Source organism: Eriocheir sinensis, chromosome 55 (genome assembly GCF_024679095.1).
Source record: "Eriocheir sinensis breed Jianghai 21 chromosome 55, ASM2467909v1, whole genome shotgun sequence".
Lineage (NCBI taxonomy): Eukaryota > Metazoa > Arthropoda > Malacostraca > Decapoda > Varunidae > Eriocheir > Eriocheir sinensis.
The window spans coordinates 3,486,067-3,508,113 of NC_066563.1; the positions used below are offsets into that span (position 1 = coordinate 3,486,067).

Consider the following 22,047-nt stretch of genomic DNA (forward strand, 5'->3'; position numbering starts at 1 on the left):
AAAGAGGAGACATATTACAATCACCATTGCCAGTAAGAAGACGGTTAATGCGGTATTACCCCTACCGACATGCCATCTCTTTGTTTATATCTATCAGCTGAACAGCAGCGGCTGCTGCTGCTTATAGTTATGTGGTTATGGTTGCTTTTATTACCTGTTTCATATTTTTATTACCTGATTTTTTATAGAAGGAAGCATTCATTAGTAAATAATTTGCATTCTATATGTTTAAGCCTCCTTTGTCAAAAATAAATAAATAAAATAAAATAAATGAAAAAAGCTGGACACTTTGTGACTGCCACCAACAGAGCATTCTTAACAAGTAGCTTGTTGTGGTTAATCTCCAAGATGTGATGATTAAATGTGCTGCAAAGTGTGGTAAGTCTGGGGCAGGTACTAAATACTGGCGATTACCGGACTCAGTGTGGTAAACATTTTGCAATGGCGTGTTTTGAATGTTTTGAGGTTCCCTCTGGTAATTCAGAAGGTCCGTGACCCCCTGCATTCTGGATTATAGGACTTTCATTGCAATTTGAGATCCATAATGATGAGCAGTAAGGAACTAGAGCACAAGACAGTATATCCAATTCACTTTAAATTGATATACCTTGATATATCAATCCTGCTAATGTCTAATAAAGCCAACAGACCTTGTACTGTGTTCTGTAACAACCTATCTACAGTGCTAAAGAAAGACCTATTTCAAGTGATGATAGTGCAGTAATGCAGTGTATATCAATATGTAATGTCTCAATCTTTGACACATTGAGAAGCAGGGCTGTGCAAATGACTTACTTTTAAGATTATGAATCAATATGTAAGAGCCTTCTTCAATTCTACTGCTTTAAGTTTGATTTATTCTATAAAATAAGTCAGGATGCAAAATTTGCAAAGGATATTAGATTTTAAAGATCAACGGCACTGAAGTATAAACACTCATGTACACAAAGCACACTGCTGGGTGTCAAGGTGCATTACTCATAAACCATTCTGCTTTCTATGAGGTATGTGTTTTGTCTCATCTGTCATTACTACATGGTGTTTCCACTTGTCAAAAGCCAGTTGGCCAGAAAACCTCCCATTTTCTTTGCAATTCTCTATCTGTAATTCAAGAACCAAAAGATTTGTTACATGATTCTCAGAAAAAAAATTATGTACGCAGTGGCCTCGCTTACAACGTGGGATTTATTAATTTATTTTTCTATTTTTTACAGAAGAGGAAACAGTTTGAGCAAAAACAAAAGTAAGACAAAAAAGCCCGCTCAGCACTGCTCCTGTAAAAGCATACTTCACAGCAGCCACTATAAATAAAATTTGCCTACACCATGAACGGGCTGGGGTTGCCCAAACGGCCTCTCAAGCCTACAAGTGCAATAGGACACACACACACACACACACACACACACACACACACACACACATACACACACACACACACACACACAAAAAAAAAAAAAATAAATAAATAAATAAAGCCATAAGAGAGAGCAATTGAGGATGGAGAGGTCCCTTGATACGCCTCTTTAGAAAATTCAAATTGTAAACAGGAGGAGAATTTAATACCGAGGAAGGAAGGTTGTTACACAATTTACCAGCAAGAAGGATGAAAGAATGAAGATGATGGTTAACTCTTGCATAAGAGATTTGGATAGCAAAAGGGTGAGTTAGAGTAGGTCATGCAGTGGGGCCATGGGAGGAGTGGAGGCATGCCGTTAGCTAGTTCAGAAGAGCATTCAGCATGAAAATAATGGTAGGCGAAAGAGAGGAAATACTGCGGCAGAACTTGAGAGGTAGAAGACTCTCAGCAAGAGGTGAGTTGATGAAACGAAGAGCCTTTGACCCTACTCTGTCCGATGGCTGTGTGTGGAACCCACCCACGCATGGAATGCATACTTCATACACGGGCAGACAAGGCAACAAAAATGATCCTTTCCTTGCGCAACAAATCATACCAAGAAAGACTTTCCACCCTTAACATGTTCTCTCTTGAGAAACGTTGCCTCCGAGGAAAACTGATCGAATGTTTTAAAATACTTAATGGTTTCACAAATGCAGACAGATCAAGATTGTTTATGATCAATGACACTTTACGAACGAGGAACAACGGCATAAAACTCAAATGTAGACAAGTAAATTCAGACTGCATCAAATTTTTTTCACCAACGTTGTAGTGCGAGAATGGAAGGTTCCACCTTCAGTGGTCTAGTGTAACATGATTGACTCCTTTAAAAAACAAGCTTGACCGTCACTTCCTTGAACTTAATATTAAATAGAGTTGAAATGCAATGTTTTGGAGCCATCTGATTAATGTAGAATCACTTAGGTTTAAGGACAGACCACCTAGTCTGGACCATGAGGTCTGTGTGGTTTGATTTTCTATGTAAATCTATGTAAAACCTCATCACTTGGTTGGCTTGGCTGACATCAGCCTACAGAGTTGGTCAATTGGCACCTTGCTACAGGCCGCCATAAATTGACAAAGGCCTGTGCTCCCCCTTTTTCAAAGGGAGCAATCCTTAACCCCTTCACGCCGGATGTTCAAAAAGCCCGCCTGGCTGATATACGGCGTGCTCGGCCACGCGCGGGAAACCTGAGCCGGCATGTATCTGCTTGTTGCCTCCGTATATTATGCTGCTGAAACCCCTCATTACATGTATCCCGTATTTGCAAAGCAGCATACACGACGAGTCAACATATACCTGCTATGCATAATATAAATTGCGTCAACGCGAAATAAAAAAAAGCGAAATAAAGAAAGGGGAGAAAGGGGCAAGGGGGAAAGAAATACAGAAAGCAGATGATTGTGTAGAGGAGGAAGAATGTCGAGAAATTATCAGCAAATACAACTCTGTTATCATCAGTCAGAGAGCTGCCAGATACTCCTTTGTCATCACAGACAATGTATGTGTGTACGTGTGTGTGTGTGTGTGTGTGTGTGTGTGTGTGTGTGTGTGTGTGAGAGAGAGAGAGAGAGAGAGAGAGAGAGAGAGAGAGAGAGAGAGAGAGAGAGAGAGAGAGAGAGAGAGAGAGAGAGAGAGAGAGAGAGAGAGAGAGAGAGAGAGAGAGAGAGAGAGAGAGAGAGAGAGAGAGAGAGAGAGAGAGAGAGAGAGAGAGAGAGAGAGGTGGGCGAGACGTGATGGTGTCGGCGCCTCGGTGTCTGAGAGAGAGAGAGAGAGAGAGAGAGAGAGAGAGAGAGAGAGAGAGAGAGAGAGAGAGAGAGAGAGACTTCCTAATTTTAGACACAAGGCGGGAAGAAGGCGGTGCATACTGTAGCTCATTTTTTGTGATTGGTGGGAACAAGGATGGTGGGAGGAGCAATAGGATTTCAAGGACAGCATACGGCATCTTTACTTAGTAACCAACACAAAGTACGGGACAACTCAATAGAAGAAGAAACAGAATAGAAATATGACGCCTACGTAGGCCTCATCATATATGCTACTGGGGTTTCATGACGCCTACGTAGGCGTCATCGTATTGAAAGGGTTAACCCCTAAGGATGGGCTGGAGGGGGATTCGCTGCTCGAAGAGCGTGTGTCGTGTTAATAAATTTTGGCGACATAGGTGTTCTTCATCAATGCCCTTCGTGGCAATTTCAGAACCCCAAAAAATAGTTCATAGTATTTTTCACTGCCACTCTTTCATCTGCATGAAGAAAGAAACTAAAAGTCCCTCGGTTGCAACATGGTGGAGATATGATGTTGAGAAGTACAAATTTTGGCGGGACAGGGTATTATGGGAATTCCCGCACCCCGCCTTTCTCCACCCGAGCAGGAATTCCTGCCAGCAATCCTTAAGGGGTTAAACAACAACATCACATAGGAAAGTACCATACACAAAGGCAGGGGTGTAGTAGGGGTTGCAGGACAGCGAACAGCCATGTGACTGAGCCTCTAGGCCTAAGTATGCATGTATTTAGGCCTAAGAATGTTGATTACTGAATATCAGATTCAGAACAATAGCGGTCACAAGGAAAGAAAACAGAGGCGTCTGCACGTGAGACACTCGTCCTTTTACTGAACCCACCAATGCTTCTGCCTGGGGGTCACTCATTAGGGGGTTAAAAATACAATGGAAATCCTTACATGCTTACATGGCATGGGGGCAGGCAGACTGCTCTACCAAAGCAACTCAGACCTTATATAAAATGCAGCTCTGCGCATCACATGACTGACCCCGCTCATATTACTGGTTGGCATCACGCACCACACTTCCAGCCAATTAGCTGAGAGTGACAAGTGCAGTGCACCTGGGATGATTTTTCCACATTATAGAAATCTCTTCCAATTTGGGCCACTTGTCAGTCAGGATTTGTTGTGTGTTGGACCATTTTAAATGTGTTACAATATTCTAAAAGTATACTTGTCCAAAAAATGCTGCATTGGGCATGAAACAGCCTGGACAAACACGTTGGATGCGAGGCCACTGTACACTTGAAGGCACCACTAGGAAATGTCTTCCTGCTTCTACATGGGAAATAGTTTGCTGAATGGGTTAATGGAGTGAAGAGAGCAGTCCTGCATAAAATTCCCTGAATATTTATGTTTGTCAGCTAATGTCATACTTGGAACTCTACACATAACAATGTGCACTCATACAAGACATCATGGGATATCAGCAAAAATGTGATTGTAATTAATGTGAAGCAAAATCCATTTCAATGGATTATTGGGAAGGCTATATTCATGCCTACATGCATCAACTTTGTTTACCCACTAAGTCTTGTGTATCCACATGCTGTAAGTACTGTACAGAATAGTTATTCCCTACACCTCATCTGAAGACTATAGAAGCCTACACCCCCATATTTATCACAGCACCAAATCATCAATTTGGTTATATTTCCATTCACTTTCAAGCCCTTTGATTTAATTTCTTCTTTCCACTTCCCAAGACTCTATTTTGATTTTTCCTCGGTCCTTCCAACTAACATCAAGTCATCTACATACATTACCTCCCATGGAACTCCAACTCTAGTCTCAAGACAGTCTTCCCATGAATTTTTTGCTTCTCAATTCTAGATCCCTACTTCTCTACCAAAGCAAGAAAAAGGATATAATGACACTGATGATCATGATGTTGAGCAAGTACTAGCAAAAATTATGTATTTCAGATGTTACACTCTGATTAAACAGTTACCCCAGAAGCCAGTGAGATAAGTTTGGTGAAACTTTTAATGGATCCCTCATCTGACCTAGCAAGGAATGTATCCCTCAACCTTTAACAATCTCATTCCTAATTCACAAAGTCCTAAACTACTCATAAGAGGCAAACGATTACAGCATTCTAGGCTTAAAAAGCAAGAGACATTGAGTTCCTAAACTGACTGAAGAAAGAACTGTTGGAAAATACTAAGTTCCAGCAACCAAATGGGGAGAGTATATGAATATGAAATTCATTCTAAACTCTGTAAATAAATAGCTAATCCAATTCATTATAATGTCACCAAAGAGGCTCAGAATACAGAAGAGAAAATGATGAAAGGCTCCAAACATAATAAATGTGAATAAAATGTACATTACCTGAATATTTGCAAATGCAGTTCAATAGTTCCAGTGGACATCTTATTTAACCAGAAATGTCATACCCTAATCCAAAGTATGAAATTATCTTACTTACGTGGAGACACAATCAGATGGGTTGGAGCTTACAGAGGGTGGATCTCCAAGTCCAGCATCATGCATTGGATACATTGGTTGTGGAGTATTGGGGTAAGATTCCCCTGACCCTGTTGCTGTCCATCTGCAATGATGTTTTTGTGTTCAGAATATTCATCTGATGATTGTTAGGCACTTTTCTACACATGGCTGAAGCTATCTTCTCCCTAAATAATGCCATTCATGAAAGTGCAGTGCATCTAAGACTACAGACTTGACATGAAGAAACTATAAAGAGCTGCAAACTAAACTTTTAATGCTATTACTATCATTGATCAAGGGGCAGGATATATATAGAATATGGCACCTTGATCAAGCTGATGCATACTTTTGGCAAAAAAGAATGATGGTCATGTGGGTGTAAGATTTTAGGCAGAAATACATGGCAGCAACATGACTTCACTGTATCCGTTAGCTGTCAGCAACCTCCTCAAGGCCAGTCAACAATTGCCTTCAGGCTGTCAGAGTGATCAGCCATCTGCCACGTCCTACTCCTTGACTGTCTCATTTTCACACCTCATTTTCACACTTCTTTTCACAACAAATAAAGCAGTATGGAGTCATGTACTTTCTGAAGACCATCCCAACAGGAAGTACATGACTCCAGACTGGAGGCTGCAGAACGCTTAACCTCAGACCTTGCTATTATTTCCGATTGGGGTAGAAGGAACCTTGTGTCCTTCAATGTCTCAAAAACTCAATTTCTCCACCTATCAACTTGACACAATCTTCCAAACACCTATCCCCTATTCTTCGACAACACTCAGCTGTCACCATCTTCAACACTAAACATTCTCGGTCTATCCTTAACTCAAAATCTTAACTGGAAACTTCACATCTCCTATATAAGATATTAGAAGAGAATGACCAGAGCAGAGGTCAATTTTGGATGGAGAGGTGTCTTGATACTCCCCTCTTGGCAGGAAGAAATATAAAGAAAGGAAAGCTATTCCAAAGTTTGCCAGCAAACGGGAGAGAGAAGGGGAATGATGATGATGATTAACTCTTGCATAAGGGATTTGGATAGTATAAGGGTGAGCTAGTGTCATGTGCAGTGGGGCCATGGGAGAGGTGGGCCATGGGAGAGGTGGAGGTATGCAGCTAGCAAGTTCAGAAGAACAGTCAGCATGAAAGTATTGGTAAAGATAGAAAGTGAATATTGTGGCGGAATTTAAGAGGTAGAAGACTATCAGTAAGAGAAGGGGAGTTGACGGATAAAATGAAGAGCCTCTGACTCTACTCTGCCCAAAAAGTCTGTATGTGTGGAGACCCCACACATGAGACGAATACTCCATATAGGGGCAGAAAAGATCTTTGTACATGGACAGTATCTGGGAGGGGGAAAAATGGTGGAGACAATACGGAATGCCTAACCTCGAGGAATCTGATTTAGTAAGGGTAGTGAAGGAAAACATCTCTGAAGTGTTTGGTGCAGTGCCTGTGTGTACCATATCATGCCAAGTGTACAAACTCGGTTAGACCAGCCACAAGGCACTCAAGAACCAGCTTCTCAAACATGCAAAGAGCTCGCAGGGTTGCCTTTGCCCAGAAATAATTTACTTGGTATCTAACCCATGGTTTCTTTGCTTAGTTCCTTAACTGGTGCCATAACAACAATGTAATACAATAATTTCCACTAATAAGGGTGAAAACAAGGCATGGTCACGGAAAGAGACACAGCAGACCGCCAATCGCTACGACAGACTGGAGGCAACTGGCACCTGACCTTGAGGTGGCTGGCAACAGTTAACGAATACAATAATATCGTGTAGCTGTTGCATACTTATCTAAAATCTTTCACCCAAAAGATCACCACTCTTTTTTTGCCATAAGTATGCAACGCCTCAAGCAAAGTGTCATATACTTTTGATGAGTACTGTGATCAAATATTTAACTAAGAACTATCACAAGATGAAAAATGTTACCCCTCCTTCAGGAAAGGGATGGAAATATCTCTAAGACATAAATCACCTGTGTTGACAAAATAAATACAATGCCAACTCATTAAGATGCTATTACATAAAACTAAATTAGGAGGGAGTTTATTTAATTAATCAACAGCCCTACCCTCCAACAGAGCCTGGCTATGAACAAACTGAATCCATCCACATCACAATCTCTTGTCATTAATGACCTCTCCTCCTTCTTCCACTCTGATTTACTCAACATAACATCACCATACATTTCCAACTTATTTTTAGTCTTGTAACTTATATATATATATAGTAGCGATGATAGTACATACAGAGGCCTTAACCCTTTCATTGCTAAACACTCGCAGCGAGCAGTAACGTCATTTGCTGGTGGTGCTAAACACTCACTGCGACCTCCAATCGCACTTAAATTTCCCGCATATGAGCGTGTTCCAACAATATTTTACGAGCCTCTTCTCACCCCATAGCATTGCCAATTCAGTGAATTTTCAACTAAACTTGGTGGAAAATTATATCAGCCTAGCACAGAAAATCTACAGACGAGTAACTGGCGGATGTTCTTGTCCATTATAAAGGCATTTTTTAATAGCTTCCCCTATCACCTGACTGATTTTTTGACCAAATAGTGGACTTGTAAATTATGCAGTTGGCAATACTACCCAGCCAACATCCCATTAAGCATACTCAGTTGCCTCAATATGGCTGGCCATCGCACACACACAGAAATGAAGTGTTCGCAGACAACACCCCTGAACGTGTCTTTACGTTTGCAGGAGAGGCGTTGCTTGCCTGCTTGGATGTCGGAACTTCCAAGCGATAGAGAGTGAAGTGAAACAGATGAAAATGTGACTGTGATGCCTAAAAAACAGTGGTCGAGTTGCCTAAGTGACCTTGAGTGCAATGTCGCCACTGCGTAACTTGCCACAGCATAATTCATCACTGCATAATTTTTTGTGTGTAATTCATTGTAAAAGTATGCAGTTTCATTTTTTTTCTTCGTCTTTATATTGCTATGCATTGATTGTGACGAAATGTATTTTTTGAGATCTGAAAGTAGAAAAAGCCTAAAAGTACAACAATTTTCATCAACTATACACAGCACATATGAAATAATATAACAGCATACATAACTGAATCTTATAGATCTGAGCCTCCTCTTCCCATTGGTGTTTTTGTATTTTAGTTGAGATGAATAGTTTTTGAGATAAAGTGGTTAAAAGAGACCCCCCCTTGGGCTGCCTGAGTGCACCAGGGGGAATCGTCGCCTCCCTCACCACGTGCAATGAAAGGGTTAAAAGACCAAACTGAAGAAGCTTTATGTGCAAGTTCTTCAACTGTTAAGGAGGCATAAAACTTCATTAAACAAACAACTAAACAAATAGGCAAATAAATATATATGCATCTGAAAATCTTGCCATAGGTTCTCTCACTGATGCATTGCCCAATAGGTACAAAACTGTACCACATACCCTTATCCAACCTTCAATTTTCTTGAGTTTCAATCAACTATGTTTACTACGTGTAAGGAAGCTTTCTTTCTTTCGCTTCTTTAGCTAAATGACCTTACTCACCTGTAACGGCTTTGCCACCTTTTCAGTCATACCCGTTTTATTTGTCTACACAACATGAGGAGTACAGGGGGCAAGCGAGTGAAGCAACGCACCCTCGGGTGTATACTCCCCATTAGTAATTAGTTAGTTAGAGCATTAAATAGGATGTGGAAGAACAACTTAAAGTAACTTAATCTAATGAATATAGCCTAACAAAACATTATTTAACTAAGTGTAAAAGAACTGTGACAGGGGTTAAACAATCACTGTAGTGTCACATCAAGATATTTTCTGCTTTACTCTCAACATGTATTTATGTTTTTTTTATTCTGATTTTGAGTGGGGTGCTATTGCAGTATATTTTCACCTCTATGATCAGTGGTTGTAAGGTTTGGCTTCCTCTGGCTGCTCATTCGCAAGCCTCAACAATCATCGTACCAAACACATCACATAATGTAAGTTTTGTATTACCCTGGTTGACATCACCCCTATGCTACAGGCATTTACTCCCGCACCTCCTGAACCATATGAGCTATTTTAGTAGGTGCTGAGCGCTTTTTAATTCTGAGCTCAATTACTCCAATAATATCTCAGATCAGGTTCATTTTGGTCAGTGCTTTTTGATAGTGTCTGTAGTAGGAGAAAGCTGAAAGTAAATGTCAACAAAAGTAAAGTGATGGTTTGTGAGTGAAGTAGAAGTGAGGTTGTAGATTTTGTATGCCCATATAGAGTGGGAATTGAATGTGAAAAAGAATGCAAAATAATTTTGAATGGTGAAGAAATGGAGGAGGTCAATGAGTTTAAGTACCTTGGATCAGTTATGTTTAAGCATGGTGGTATGGAGGGAGAGATAAGAGAAAGGGCATTGCAAGGAAGAAGGGTGGTAGGGTCTTTGGGACGAATCATGAATGGCAGAAGTGTGAGCATGGAGGTAAAGAGGGATTTGAGAAATACAATAATAGTACCAACCCTCACATATGCAAGTGAAACGTGGGCCTGGAATGAAAGTCAGAGGTCTAGAGTGCAGGCAGTGGAAATGAGTTATTTGAGGAGTGCTTGTGGTGTGAGTAGAATGGATGGAATGAGTAATGAAAGTGTGTACGAGCATTTTGGAATGTGTCACAGGAGTGAAAGGAAGAAGTGTGGAGTGGTGGAAGAAGTAAAGCGACAGACTTTAAAGTGGTTTGGCCACATGGAGCGAATGGAGGAGAGTAAGATGACCAGAAGGGTGTATGTGAGTGATATAGAGGGAGGGAATGCTAGAGGACGACCTCCAGTGAAATGGAGGGATAGGGTGCAAGAGTATGTTAGGGAGAGGGGGGAAAGATTTTTGAGAAACTTTGAGCAGGCAAGGAGGGAGTGTCTGGATAGAGAAAGTTGGAAGCTCTTCTGCCGTGGCCATCCCCTGGTGGGAGCTCCTAGGAGCAAGCATCGATGAAATGATGATGATGATGATGAGGTTCATTTTGGTCTCATTAGATTTGGCTGAACTTGAACTTGACTATGACTGACATACAAAATCTTAACTCAAGCTTCAGTGGGAGAGGTGGGAATATGGGTAAAGGGGCATCAGCTGTGTGTTTCTGGATATTTCCAGATACCTGGATGGTTATGGATGCAAAAATAAAAATACAGTGACAATCAACAAATATGTCCGATTTCAGTGCTGTACAGTTTGTTCAATTGTGTTCCGCAGTTTTGGAGATAAAAATAAATAACAATTTGATGTGACGTATTTCTTCTCCCGAGACTTTCATGTTTTTCTATGACTTTTGTATATCTCAAATCATGAATTAAAAAAAAAATAATAATCGTTTGATTTGATTTAAATTGGATTTTTTTATTTAAATGAATTTTTTTTCATTACCCCTTGTTTGTTTCCACTGATTATCTGTTTCAATCTTATGAGGTCATTTTCTGGTATTAAACTTGGTAAATGTTAAATGAAACCATAGTTTAATATACATCACTAAAGAAGAGTTTTTCACATAAAAATCATAAGTAGGACTAATAGTTAATTTTTTATGCTTTTGAATATCTTTCTTGTAGGAGATGGCAATGATTCACTGGTGCCTGTCTTGCTACAGACATCTCTCCAAAACTCCCAGCACTGTATCCTCCCCTGCTCTCTTTACATGTCGAAACCATCGGAGTCTTTCCCTTCTGAGCACTGTTTCCAGGTCCTCTACTCCACATCTGTTAGCTACATTTGCACTGGATACCCTGTCTTGCTACCTGATCCCCACCATATACCTCAGCATTCTGCAGTCACTTGCTCTCAATACCTCCATCAATTTTCTAGTTAGAGCCCATGTTTCATCACTGATCTAATACACACTTGGTACACCCCTGTCCTGCTCTTTAGAGGGATGCTACGACTCACAAGTAGACTAGCCACCTCCCTCCACTTTAACCACACTGCCGCCACTCTTGCTCTCACTGTCCTCTCCACTCCTGCCTCACAGTCCAGAACATCTCCCAAATAACAGAAATGTTCTACCCCATCCAGCTTTCCTCCATTCACCTCTAGTTCATCCCTCTCAGTTTCTTGTCCTTGCTGTCTCCTTACACAAGCTGGGCATGTAAAATTCTGCACTCCTCTTACATTTCTGAAGCCTGAGCATCTATGGTGGCACCATTACCTGTACCATGTGCACAGGACTGAATTTACACAATCATTTTATATACAGTATATTTAATTTAAATTTAAATCATGATTTCTTTACTCTGATTTAAATAATTTTAAATCACTTGATTTAAATCATTTGATTAAAATCAAACCAACCCTGTCAACAGCTGAAAGGAGGAGGTTAACAACTCCTGAAATTTACCCAAAGAAAAGCAGAAGCACATATGACTTATTTTTGCTACATTTGCTGAAATATTCCAGCAGGAAATGGCTTGTTTTATAACTACACCCATAGCCATGGCCATGACTGGTGAATTATATAACTACACTCAAAGTCTAAGGATTAATAAGGATTCTTCTTACTTCATTCAAAAATTTGTAATAGAATAGGTGGCGAAGAAGAATATAAATAAATAACAGACAGTTTACTTATCTACATCATAAATTCATGCAAACTGAATATTCTAAAAATCTCAATTATTTTAAATACAGAAAACATACTGTTTACATACCCTGGGACATTAATAATTAGATGAGGCCTTACATATCCATTGCTGCCTTGAGGAGTAGTCTCCCCTAGAGGGGTGTAGTACTTGCCAAAGGCTTGCTCTTTAGGTATGTTTGGGTACAGGTACAGGAGGTATTTAAGGTCTGCTATCACATCACCCAGTGGACGGATGGCAAAGGATTTACTGGTAAAAGGCTGAAGCATGAATACCTGCCTCTGATCACAAGCTGCAGATGATAGAAAATTAATTAAACACTTATTGTAAACAAACTATTTGGTCAATATAACATGCCTCATAGTTAGGAATAAAGTTTCCTCAAAGTAATACCTTTAGTGGTGTCTTCATACATCCATGCAATTGTGACTCCCCCAAGTTCTGAGTCAGAGAAGCGTAGGAGAAAAGTGCCAGACTTGGAATTTTTAAGCATTTCCTCAGCCTGTGGGCGTCCCACAAAGCCCATGATGGAGCCATCATTCCACGGTTGGCGCAAGTGCTCCTTGGTGACCTTCAGTGAGAGAGAAGTGCCTGAGACTCTTAACATTACCAGGCCTTCATGATGCAAAGCATCCAAATGTCATAGCTAATATTGTAGACTGAGATCTTATACTATTCACGTGGTACAGTGTATCAAGTTTTAAAATTGAAAACTAGTAATATCTTACCTTCATAACAGCAAAGAACCACTCCCAAAAAGTAAAGTTCCGTTCTGACAGAGGCTCCTTGCAGAACTGTGACCATGACAGCATCATATTAGTGAAATCTTGTATTTGAGGACTCCTGTAAAGTAAAGATACAAAGTATAAAAAATTGTCAAATACTACCAATTCTACATTCCATTAAGTATATCTAATGCAAAGATAATGAAAACTTTTTTTTTTTTTACAGCAGAGGAAACAGCTCAAGGGCAAAAAAATGGAAACAATTATTATTATTAGATCATCCAACTATGGAATCCATCACCATCTCTACTTTTATCTCCAGTTTCCTTTCAGGCCGATTGATCTCTGCTGTGGAAGACGGACACTGTTCTAACCCTAAACCTATCAACAGCGGTGTCCTGCAGGGCTCTCTTCCTGTTGTTCGTTTATAATCTTCCCAAAACAAACCTCCCTATGTTCTTCTGCCTTGTGTAGGCCAGCCGGCCTTTTGCAGTCTCCCTAGGTTCTAACCTGTTCTATCCACTCTTGTGCTGATGACTCTACTCTGTATTTCTCGAACATTTTTCGATAGAAGACTCCCAACAGGAATTACAAAACTCAAGCCTGAATGCAATGAATGAAAGGAAGAAGTGTGAGCATGGAGATAAAGAGGGGAATAAAGAACAGTTTTATCCTGCCAACTCTGTCATATGCATCAGAGATGTGGACATGGAATGCAGCACAGCAATCGAGAATACATGCAGTGGAAATGAACTATATAAGAGGTGAATGTGGTGTGTCAGGATGGGATGGAGAAAGTAATGAAAGCGTGCATGAGCGATTGGGTATGGGTGTGACAGCGAAAGGAGTGAAGTGTGGAGCGGTGAAGTGAGTGAAGGAGGATGCGCTGAGATGGTTTGGATATGTTATGAGAATGGGGGAGAATGAATTCATGAAGAGAGTGTATGAGGAAAGGATTGAGGAAAGGGGTGTCAGGGGAAGACCACCTGTGAAGTGGATCAATAGGGTGAGTGAGTATTGGAGCGAGAGAGTTGGAAGTAGCAAGATTGAGTGTGCGGGGAAGGAGTACCAGAACAGGGAGAGATGAAGACACTCCTGCTACAGCCACCCCGTGGAGGGAAGTTCCCGCAAGGGAGCAGGGTGACAAGGATATAGATAGATAGACAAAAGTCTGAACACTGCAAAACACTTGGCCTCTGACCTTGCTATCATTTCAAAATGGGGCAGAAGGAAATTATTGTCTTTCAGTGTCTCAAAAACTCAATGTCTCCACTTGTCAACTCGTCACAATCTTCTAAACGCCTATCCCCTGTTCTTCGATAACACTCAGGTGTCCTCTTATTCTAAAATATACCTTTTCAGTTTGTCCTAAGCTCAATGTCTTAACTGGAAACCTCACATCTTACCTCTTTCTAAAATCAGCTTCTTCAAAGCTAGATGTTCTGTGAAATCTACTCCAGTTTTTTTCCCCCCTCTCATGTACATGGGCCCTGTGTGCCCTTGTATGAAGTAAGCATCTTATGTGTATGGGGGAGCTCCATACACACAGCCCTTTTAGACAGAGTGGAGTCAAATGCTCTTCGTCTTACCAACTCTCCTCCTCTAACTGACAGTCTTCTACCTCTTAAAGTCCACTGCAATGTTGCTTCTCTATCTTCTATTGATATTTCCATGCTGACTATTCTTCTTAACTTGCTAATATAATTGCATATCTCCAACCTCCCCTGCACAAGATTTTCTACTATAGCTCATCTCTATGATATCCACACCCCTTATGCAAGAGTTAACCAGAAACTTCATTCTTTCATCCCTTTTGCTGGTAAAATCTGGAACAGCCTTCCTTGATTTGCATTTCCTCCTGCCTATGACTTTAACTCTTTCAAGAAGGGAGTATCAAGACACCTCTCTAAATGATTCTGCCCTTGAGGTGTCTCCTTTTCTGAAAAGTTAAACAAAGCAATCTAACCTGAATGCCTTTCCAGCTAAGAACTTCAGGTTATCTTCTGTCAACCCTCTTCCTGTTGCAGATTTGAATTTTGCATCAAGCATGTCAGCAACTTGTGGCCATGGAACCTAAAATATAGGGAATTATTAGGTGTAAATTAACTAATATACATACATATATATATATATATATATATATATATATATATATATATATATATATATATATATATATATATATATATATATATATATATATATATATATATATATATATATATATATATATATATATATATATATATATATATATATATATATATATATATATATATATATATATATATATATATATATATATATATATATATATATATATATATATAAGAAATGTTGTTCACTTACTTTAATGGGACTGCAGCTAGTGAATATGAATCCAAACAATATTTCAATGATTAAGACATATTTTACCACTAATCAATTTTATCTTAAAATGAATTATGAAGAACTTAAGTCCCATAATAAGAAAATTTTATAATGCTACTGATTATTATTATGGTGAAAAATGATAAGGCTTATGATGATGAACATATAATATGAATATTTCATTCCTACCTTCTCAGGTACTGTAAACGGTATGCGCCCTTGCTCAGCAAATGCATTATCCCACGAAACTGTGGCCCATGCATGAGGCTCTTGGTTGCCGTGAACTATCACCACTACAGGGAGTGACAAAGTCCACACCTGCAATTTTTTTTTTTATGGGTTAGAATATATGATACATGTCTTAGGTTTGGGGGAATTTTAGCCCAAGTTTATATATATAAATATTCCCCTGTACAGCTTGACTTTACAGTGGACTTAACATAAAATTTTCCTGATACTTTTTAACATGTGAAAGGAAATTTATGATCTTATTAAATAAAACCAATAAAGAAGTTGATTTGAAAAATTACTCACTTGGAAAACCAGCTCACCACCTCCAACACTGAACTGTGACTGGAAGAGTAGAGAAAACTTTTCATCCATAACTGACTCTGTCCCCTTCTTCTCAGCTCTCTTTATTTTGCGGAGCTGCATGTTTCGGAAACTAACAGAGAGCTGCCTTGAGCCCTGTGGGAAAGACATTTAGTTCACTAGTAACTCACAACTGCTTAATACTATTTCTGAATTCTTTTAAAGGTAAACATGAAAACCCAAATATGCTCAAACTAAAGGTGACATGATATTCTTAAAGTATTTACAGTCTACACATTACAACTGTGTCCTAAGGAGTACAATAATTAAAATACATTTACAGCCCACGACTGCAACCTACCTGGTGATATTCCATGGTGCCAGTATTGTTGAGAATTTCACCTGACATTTCACCTTTGCTCATCTGATCATTCTTCAGGAGAGCATTGGCCTGGGCCTCACTTATAATGGACACCCTAACCTGAGGTGGGGTCATGTTCACATTAAGCTTGCCACCCACCAGCAGGCGGACAGTTGCTGAAAATCTAGTGTTGGTCTTCATGACTTGTGGAGGTTGCTTCTCTATGATGAAGGTGCTGAGGAGCAGATAGATTTAGGGTAAAATGTAATACTGCTTATATTCATTGCCAATTTATAGACCTGTCTTTCCACTTTTCAAAAAGAAAAAGTAAGTCATAGACAAATCAATATCACCTTTATATATATATATATATATATATATATATATATATATATATATATATATATATATATATATATATATATATATATATATATATATATATATATATATATATATATATATATATATATATATATATATATATATATATATATATATATATATATATATATATATATATATATATATATATATATATATATATATATATATATATATATATATATATATATATATATATATATATATATATATATATATATATATATATATATATATATAAACATGTACCGCAGAGGATAGAGAGGATAGCTGAAAGTACCGGAGTACTGGTACCGCGTTCAAATTTCCTGCGGTACTTTTCGTGGTACCAGCAAACACTTTAAAGAAAAATAGTGATGATAATAATTAATGAATAAATAAATATATAAATAAAAATAAACAATACCACTGTTTGAGGGGGCTGTGGGGGGGGGGGGGCACCTGACCCACCAGACAGACAGACAGACAGACATACGCACAGACACCGTGGGAAAGAGGGGAGGCACTTTCACTGAAAAGGATAGGTACCTATTTTTAATTAAAAGGATGTGAGTTTTCATCAGAGGGAGGGTGGAACCAGGATTTTTTCACCTATGCTTTTCTAGGAGGAACCATACTTGCTTCTAAAATTAATCAACACCTCATAACTCCTATAGTACGTTAAATCAATTCATCTTTAGTTGCGTGCGCGCTGATTATCTTGCTATAACTGGCAACAGAGAAAGAAGGGGGAGAGAGACACATTACTAACGTGTACCGTGCTAAAGTAGACGGACTTAGAACGTGTAACGTTCTAACTCTAAGTCCGGGCTCAACTTCACTACTGGTAGGTCAGTGAAAATCTTGCTCCTAGGAAATAATCTATTAAATAATTACCTGTATATATCATTGTTATCTACAATATCATTGTTACTTATTCCGGGCACATCTTTCCTATTGGATAGTTTCCACCTAGTCTCATGTACACTACATGTGTATTACTTTTGTTCAGTCTTCTCAATTGTAAGTACTTATATTAAAATGTGATTTTTTGGCGTTTAAATTTTTTTTACATATAGGTGTTTTTAGTAATTGGTGTCGCAGAGCCATTTTTTTTTCTCTTTTTAAGTGCTGCTTTAGAAACCAGGTACCACAGTACCTCAGTACCGCGGAACGCACCAGGGGGGGCGGGAAATGTACTGGAGTACCACAGAACGCACTGGGCATGCTGAGGTACCACAGTACCGCGTAACGCAACCCCAAACTTTTGGTACCGCGCCCACCACTGACACACACACACACACACACATACACACACACTCTAGCTTGCTTCCTATAAATCACAACTATAGTCTGTTTCAATAAGATATTACAGGCAGCCATGCCTCCTCTATTTAACTCTTGATTTTGATTAGCTATGTGGCAGCTAATCACCGCACATAACCCATCAGTTTGCATTCGCCTTGGCAGCTGGCGTCACGACTTTGGGCATTGTTCTTAGTCTTCTAATAATATCTGGAATACTGCAAGGCCTACCTGTATTTTCTTAGTAGCATTGCCTTCATTGAGTCATTATTTATAATATTCATTCTTTAACACAAGATGACAAATTATTTTTTCTCGTAGATATCATGTGATGAATGAAGATATTTTTTGTAAGATATAAACAAGTTTATATTTCTATCTATATTCAAGTTAACAGTGTATTTATGGCTATTTTTTTGTCTCATCGTAATCCTTGACACTTCAGGCACTGTACATGTTCAATGGTGAAATTGCATTAAGTTAATATTTCATTGTGATACTGAGGTGTATATTTTTTTCACGCATCCCATAGCACTAAGAGGCAATGTGAGCGCAGAGTGAGCTTCCCTGGCCAACCAAACTTAACTTTTACAGCGGATTTTTTTTTCCCCAGGTAATTGGCTGACACTTGGCCAGTCAAAATTCAAGAGCATGAGGGGGTGTGGCCACCTGTAATAACCTGATGAAACAGACTATAGGTAAACACAAGTAGGCAAATGAACTCAATAGATTTTCTTAACATACACAGCAGGATAGTTACTCACCTGGTAACAAGCGAGGACAGGAGGCGGGTGATGTGGGAGTTGAGGGTCGGCAACATGTCCACTCCTCCATGGGGGGTGATGGGTATTTTGGTCTGGTGTCGTTCACACTCTTTTATCTGGTGCCGATTAAGCCATATAATTTCTGCCAATGCTTCACACCTGAAAATAAATTAAAATTAATTGCATCTTTTCAGATAAACAAAGATGTGAAGCCCTCAATACTTCACACTCATTAATCCCATGGTTTGTATGCCAAGCAATAAAGTTTGGGTACAAAAGGAACAAGACCTAAAAACACCACTTGAAAAACCAGTGCAATGTAAAGTAAATTTAAATTAAAACTGTATACAAGTATTTTGCAACTTTATAAAGAAATATTCAGTAAAGTATGAAATATACGTACAGTCATACCTCGGTTTACGAGTTTAATTCGTTCCGGAGTTTTGCTCACATACCAAAACAAATTTCCCTATTGATATGAATGTGAATCCATTTAATGCATCCCAAATCCCCAAAAATATTTAAATAAAAATAATTCTACATGTTATTTTATACAGAATAAAAGGAGGGAAATCAGGAGGGAAAAAAAAATGGGAGACAATGCTGAACTCATAACCTCAAGGAAGAGGTATGAAAATTCCAGTTAAAATTCTATGTTAAGGGCAGACTGAGAACTATTTTTTTACTTTAACCCCTACGGGACGGGCCGGGTTGTAATTTCCTGTCTCGCCGTACGGGCAAACACGCGTCAATCTCTTATTTTCATCGACATTCACTTTAAAACTCTTTAACTAGAGAAAAGAGGTGAATGAAATATGCATTCTGACTATCATTAACTCTTCCTCTTTCAAATGGAATCTTCCCAAAGTGTCAAGATTCTGAAGTTATTGAGATACAGTGTGTTGAATGGGAGTAATTACTGCAGATATTTGGTGACCGAGTCACTGTGTCCGTTTTCTTTCTCAACTCTGGCTTGCTGTGGTTTAGACTAACACGCTGTGGAGGTGTGATAACGTTATCACCCCGCACTCTCCTTCCCCTCCCAACCTGTGTTTGTCTCGCTCTCCTCCCTCTTATTCCTCTTCTGCCTGCTCTTCCTCGTGTATGGCCTCTTGCATAACTTCTGGGAGAAGATTCAGCAGAGGAAGAGGATAATCCAAACTCAATCCTCCTCCTTGACCTTGGAGGAGATACAGGTGGAGAAGAACGCATCGAAGATGTATGGGGAGCAGAAGGCTGCCTTTTCCAAAGTCTATATATACCAAGTCGAGTCATATGCAGCTTTGTGAGAGGACGTTGCTTGGAGCCAAACTAGAGAATGTAGAAGCAAGGATTTAGGGAAAACGAAGACAGGCGGACTAATTTAAATCAATCACTTCAACATACCCCCCCCTCACACCCCACACCGCCGTTTGTAGGCAATGGAATTACAGTCATGCATAGCTCAATAAAAAGGCATATTTTTTCGTCAATGGCTTGCCTGAACACGCGGTGAAAGAAGGCGAGAATCCACATCCAAAGTGCACACACCTCCGCAGCTTTAGTCACCCGTGAACTGGCAGGTATTTGGATTCAAATGACGTCACCCCGCTGCTCCACCCCAAACCGCCCCCTGCGTGTGCTAGTAGCAGTTTTGAAGGCAGAGTGACTTGACTTGGTATGTATAGACTTTGGCCTTGTCATTTCCTGCCCACTGGTGGACGGGGCAGTAACAGGTGTGGAATGTGTCACACCAGTGCACGTGGTCAGAGCTGGTGGACCTGAGGTGGTTGCCCCATCATCATAGCTACTTGTATTATGCCACTCAGAATCACTGTCACTCCACTCAAAATCACTTTCCAGAGTTACAACAGAAATATCAAGTTCATGTTCTATTGCACTGTCGGAAGGTCTAGCATTTGAGCGATCTGTACGTGATGAATTAGCTATCAGAGTGGACGTAGCCACTGGTCGCATGGACTGACGAGGCATTTCGAACGCAGATATTCTATTTTTACACGTCCATCCACTAAGAAAGCCTCAGACCCACTGACTCAATGATAAAAGTACTCAGGCCATGTGTTGACATATTTGGGGAGCAAAAAATTTGGGAGAATGACTAACATGAGCGAAATATAACCAGAGCAGCGATCACCGCCACCAGTCCTCTGTCAACCGAGCAGCGATCGCCGCTCCCCGTCCCGTAGGGATTAAGAAAGAAGTATGGCTACATATCTAAGTCAGGTGCACAATAATCATGTTTCCTTACCATTCTTGAATCTGGTCTAATTTTCCAGAATTGAATGATTTTCCATTGCCTGCCATCTGTTGTTCTCTCTTCCAGTTGATGAGTTCTTCATCGAGTATACGCTGTTGGAGGATGTTGAGTCTGTCAATGGTCCCTTTGTGCTTCTCTGCCAAGTCCATTCGTCTCTGAAGTAACCCTGAGACCTGAAAACTATCCTTCATTAGATACTTTTGTCTAAGCAAAGGACTTCATCCCTCTAATTAACCCAATTTTAAGAGTAAGGCAACCCAGAACCTGAAAGGACACTTATTTGATGCCAGTTTCAAGAACAGATCATTATGATTATTAACATACTTGCAATTTTGAAAGCAAAGATTTTTATATTAGAACAAATTTCAACTGTGTAAGTATAAAAAAGAAAAAATGCTCGGAAAAGTGCAAATCTTCTAAAACAAAGGATATTCCTAAGAAAGTAATTACCTTTTGTGCTAGTTGCTGCTCTCCTAATTCTTTTCTTCTTCTTAAATTGGCTTCCATTTCTCGATTTTGCTGAGTTTTCTCTTGACTTTGGATATGTGATAGATGTGCTGAAAACAATGAGAGGGACTATTTAGTCAAACACAGGCTAGATGGTAATGTAGAGAGTTTGCAAACACACCTACTGTTGAAACTTTTTTTAACCTGACACAGGGGCAGTGCAGCATCTTGGTTACTACAATTAACTTTCCCCAGGTATGCATTTATCAACCATCCCAAAAGGAAGGATGAACAGCTGGGTTGGCTGCATGCCATCTGCACAGGCCAGGATTCAAACCCAGGCTCACATTCACAGTTAGGGACCTTAACCACTGCACCATGGAGGTGCATAAATTGATCGACTGAAAGAAAAATTTGAGCTTACCATTGATTTTTGTACAGTCATGGTACTGGAGAGCAAAGGACTCCTGTTCTTGCTCCAACTGCCTGAGTTCATCTGCTGTTTCTCTGGTACGTCGATGCAGGATGTCAAGTTCACTGACTATCTCTGCACATGGCTCCATTACCATGCTGGCTGTATGTGAAATGCCCAGCATCTGAAAAAGGTTAGTTTATTGCACTACAGAAGAATTTAATTAAAAATTTACAGTTTGAGGTGAAATGTTTCCAAACCATAAATGCTCATTATGGTACAGATTATTGGGGCAACCT

General features: G+C 39.5%; 1 protein-coding gene across 11 annotated transcripts in view; it reads right to left on the minus strand.

The window, feature by feature from the left end:
* LOC126983902 (signal transducer and activator of transcription 5B-like) overlaps nucleotides 1-22,047 on the minus strand; it is a 51,955-nt gene that overhangs the window by 21,537 nt on the left and 8,371 nt on the right. For all 11 annotated transcript variants that reach the window (XM_050837103.1, XM_050837100.1, XM_050837099.1 and 8 more), the window contains 12 exons: nucleotides 21,761-21,932; nucleotides 21,340-21,446; nucleotides 20,881-21,062; nucleotides 18,633-18,791; nucleotides 16,201-16,435; nucleotides 15,843-15,995; nucleotides 15,498-15,626; nucleotides 14,905-15,011; nucleotides 12,942-13,056; nucleotides 12,607-12,784; nucleotides 12,283-12,505; nucleotides 5,620-5,742 (listed from right to left, as the gene is read on the minus strand). In XM_050837103.1, coding sequence (XP_050693060.1) covers nucleotides 5,620-5,742; nucleotides 12,283-12,505; nucleotides 12,607-12,784; nucleotides 12,942-13,056; nucleotides 14,905-15,011; nucleotides 15,498-15,626; nucleotides 15,843-15,995; nucleotides 16,201-16,435; nucleotides 18,633-18,791; nucleotides 20,881-21,062; nucleotides 21,340-21,446; nucleotides 21,761-21,932 — 1,883 coding nt within the window. The remainder of the gene's footprint in view (nucleotides 1-5,619; nucleotides 5,743-12,282; nucleotides 12,506-12,606; nucleotides 12,785-12,941; nucleotides 13,057-14,904; nucleotides 15,012-15,497; nucleotides 15,627-15,842; nucleotides 15,996-16,200; nucleotides 16,436-18,632; nucleotides 18,792-20,880; nucleotides 21,063-21,339; nucleotides 21,447-21,760; nucleotides 21,933-22,047) is intronic.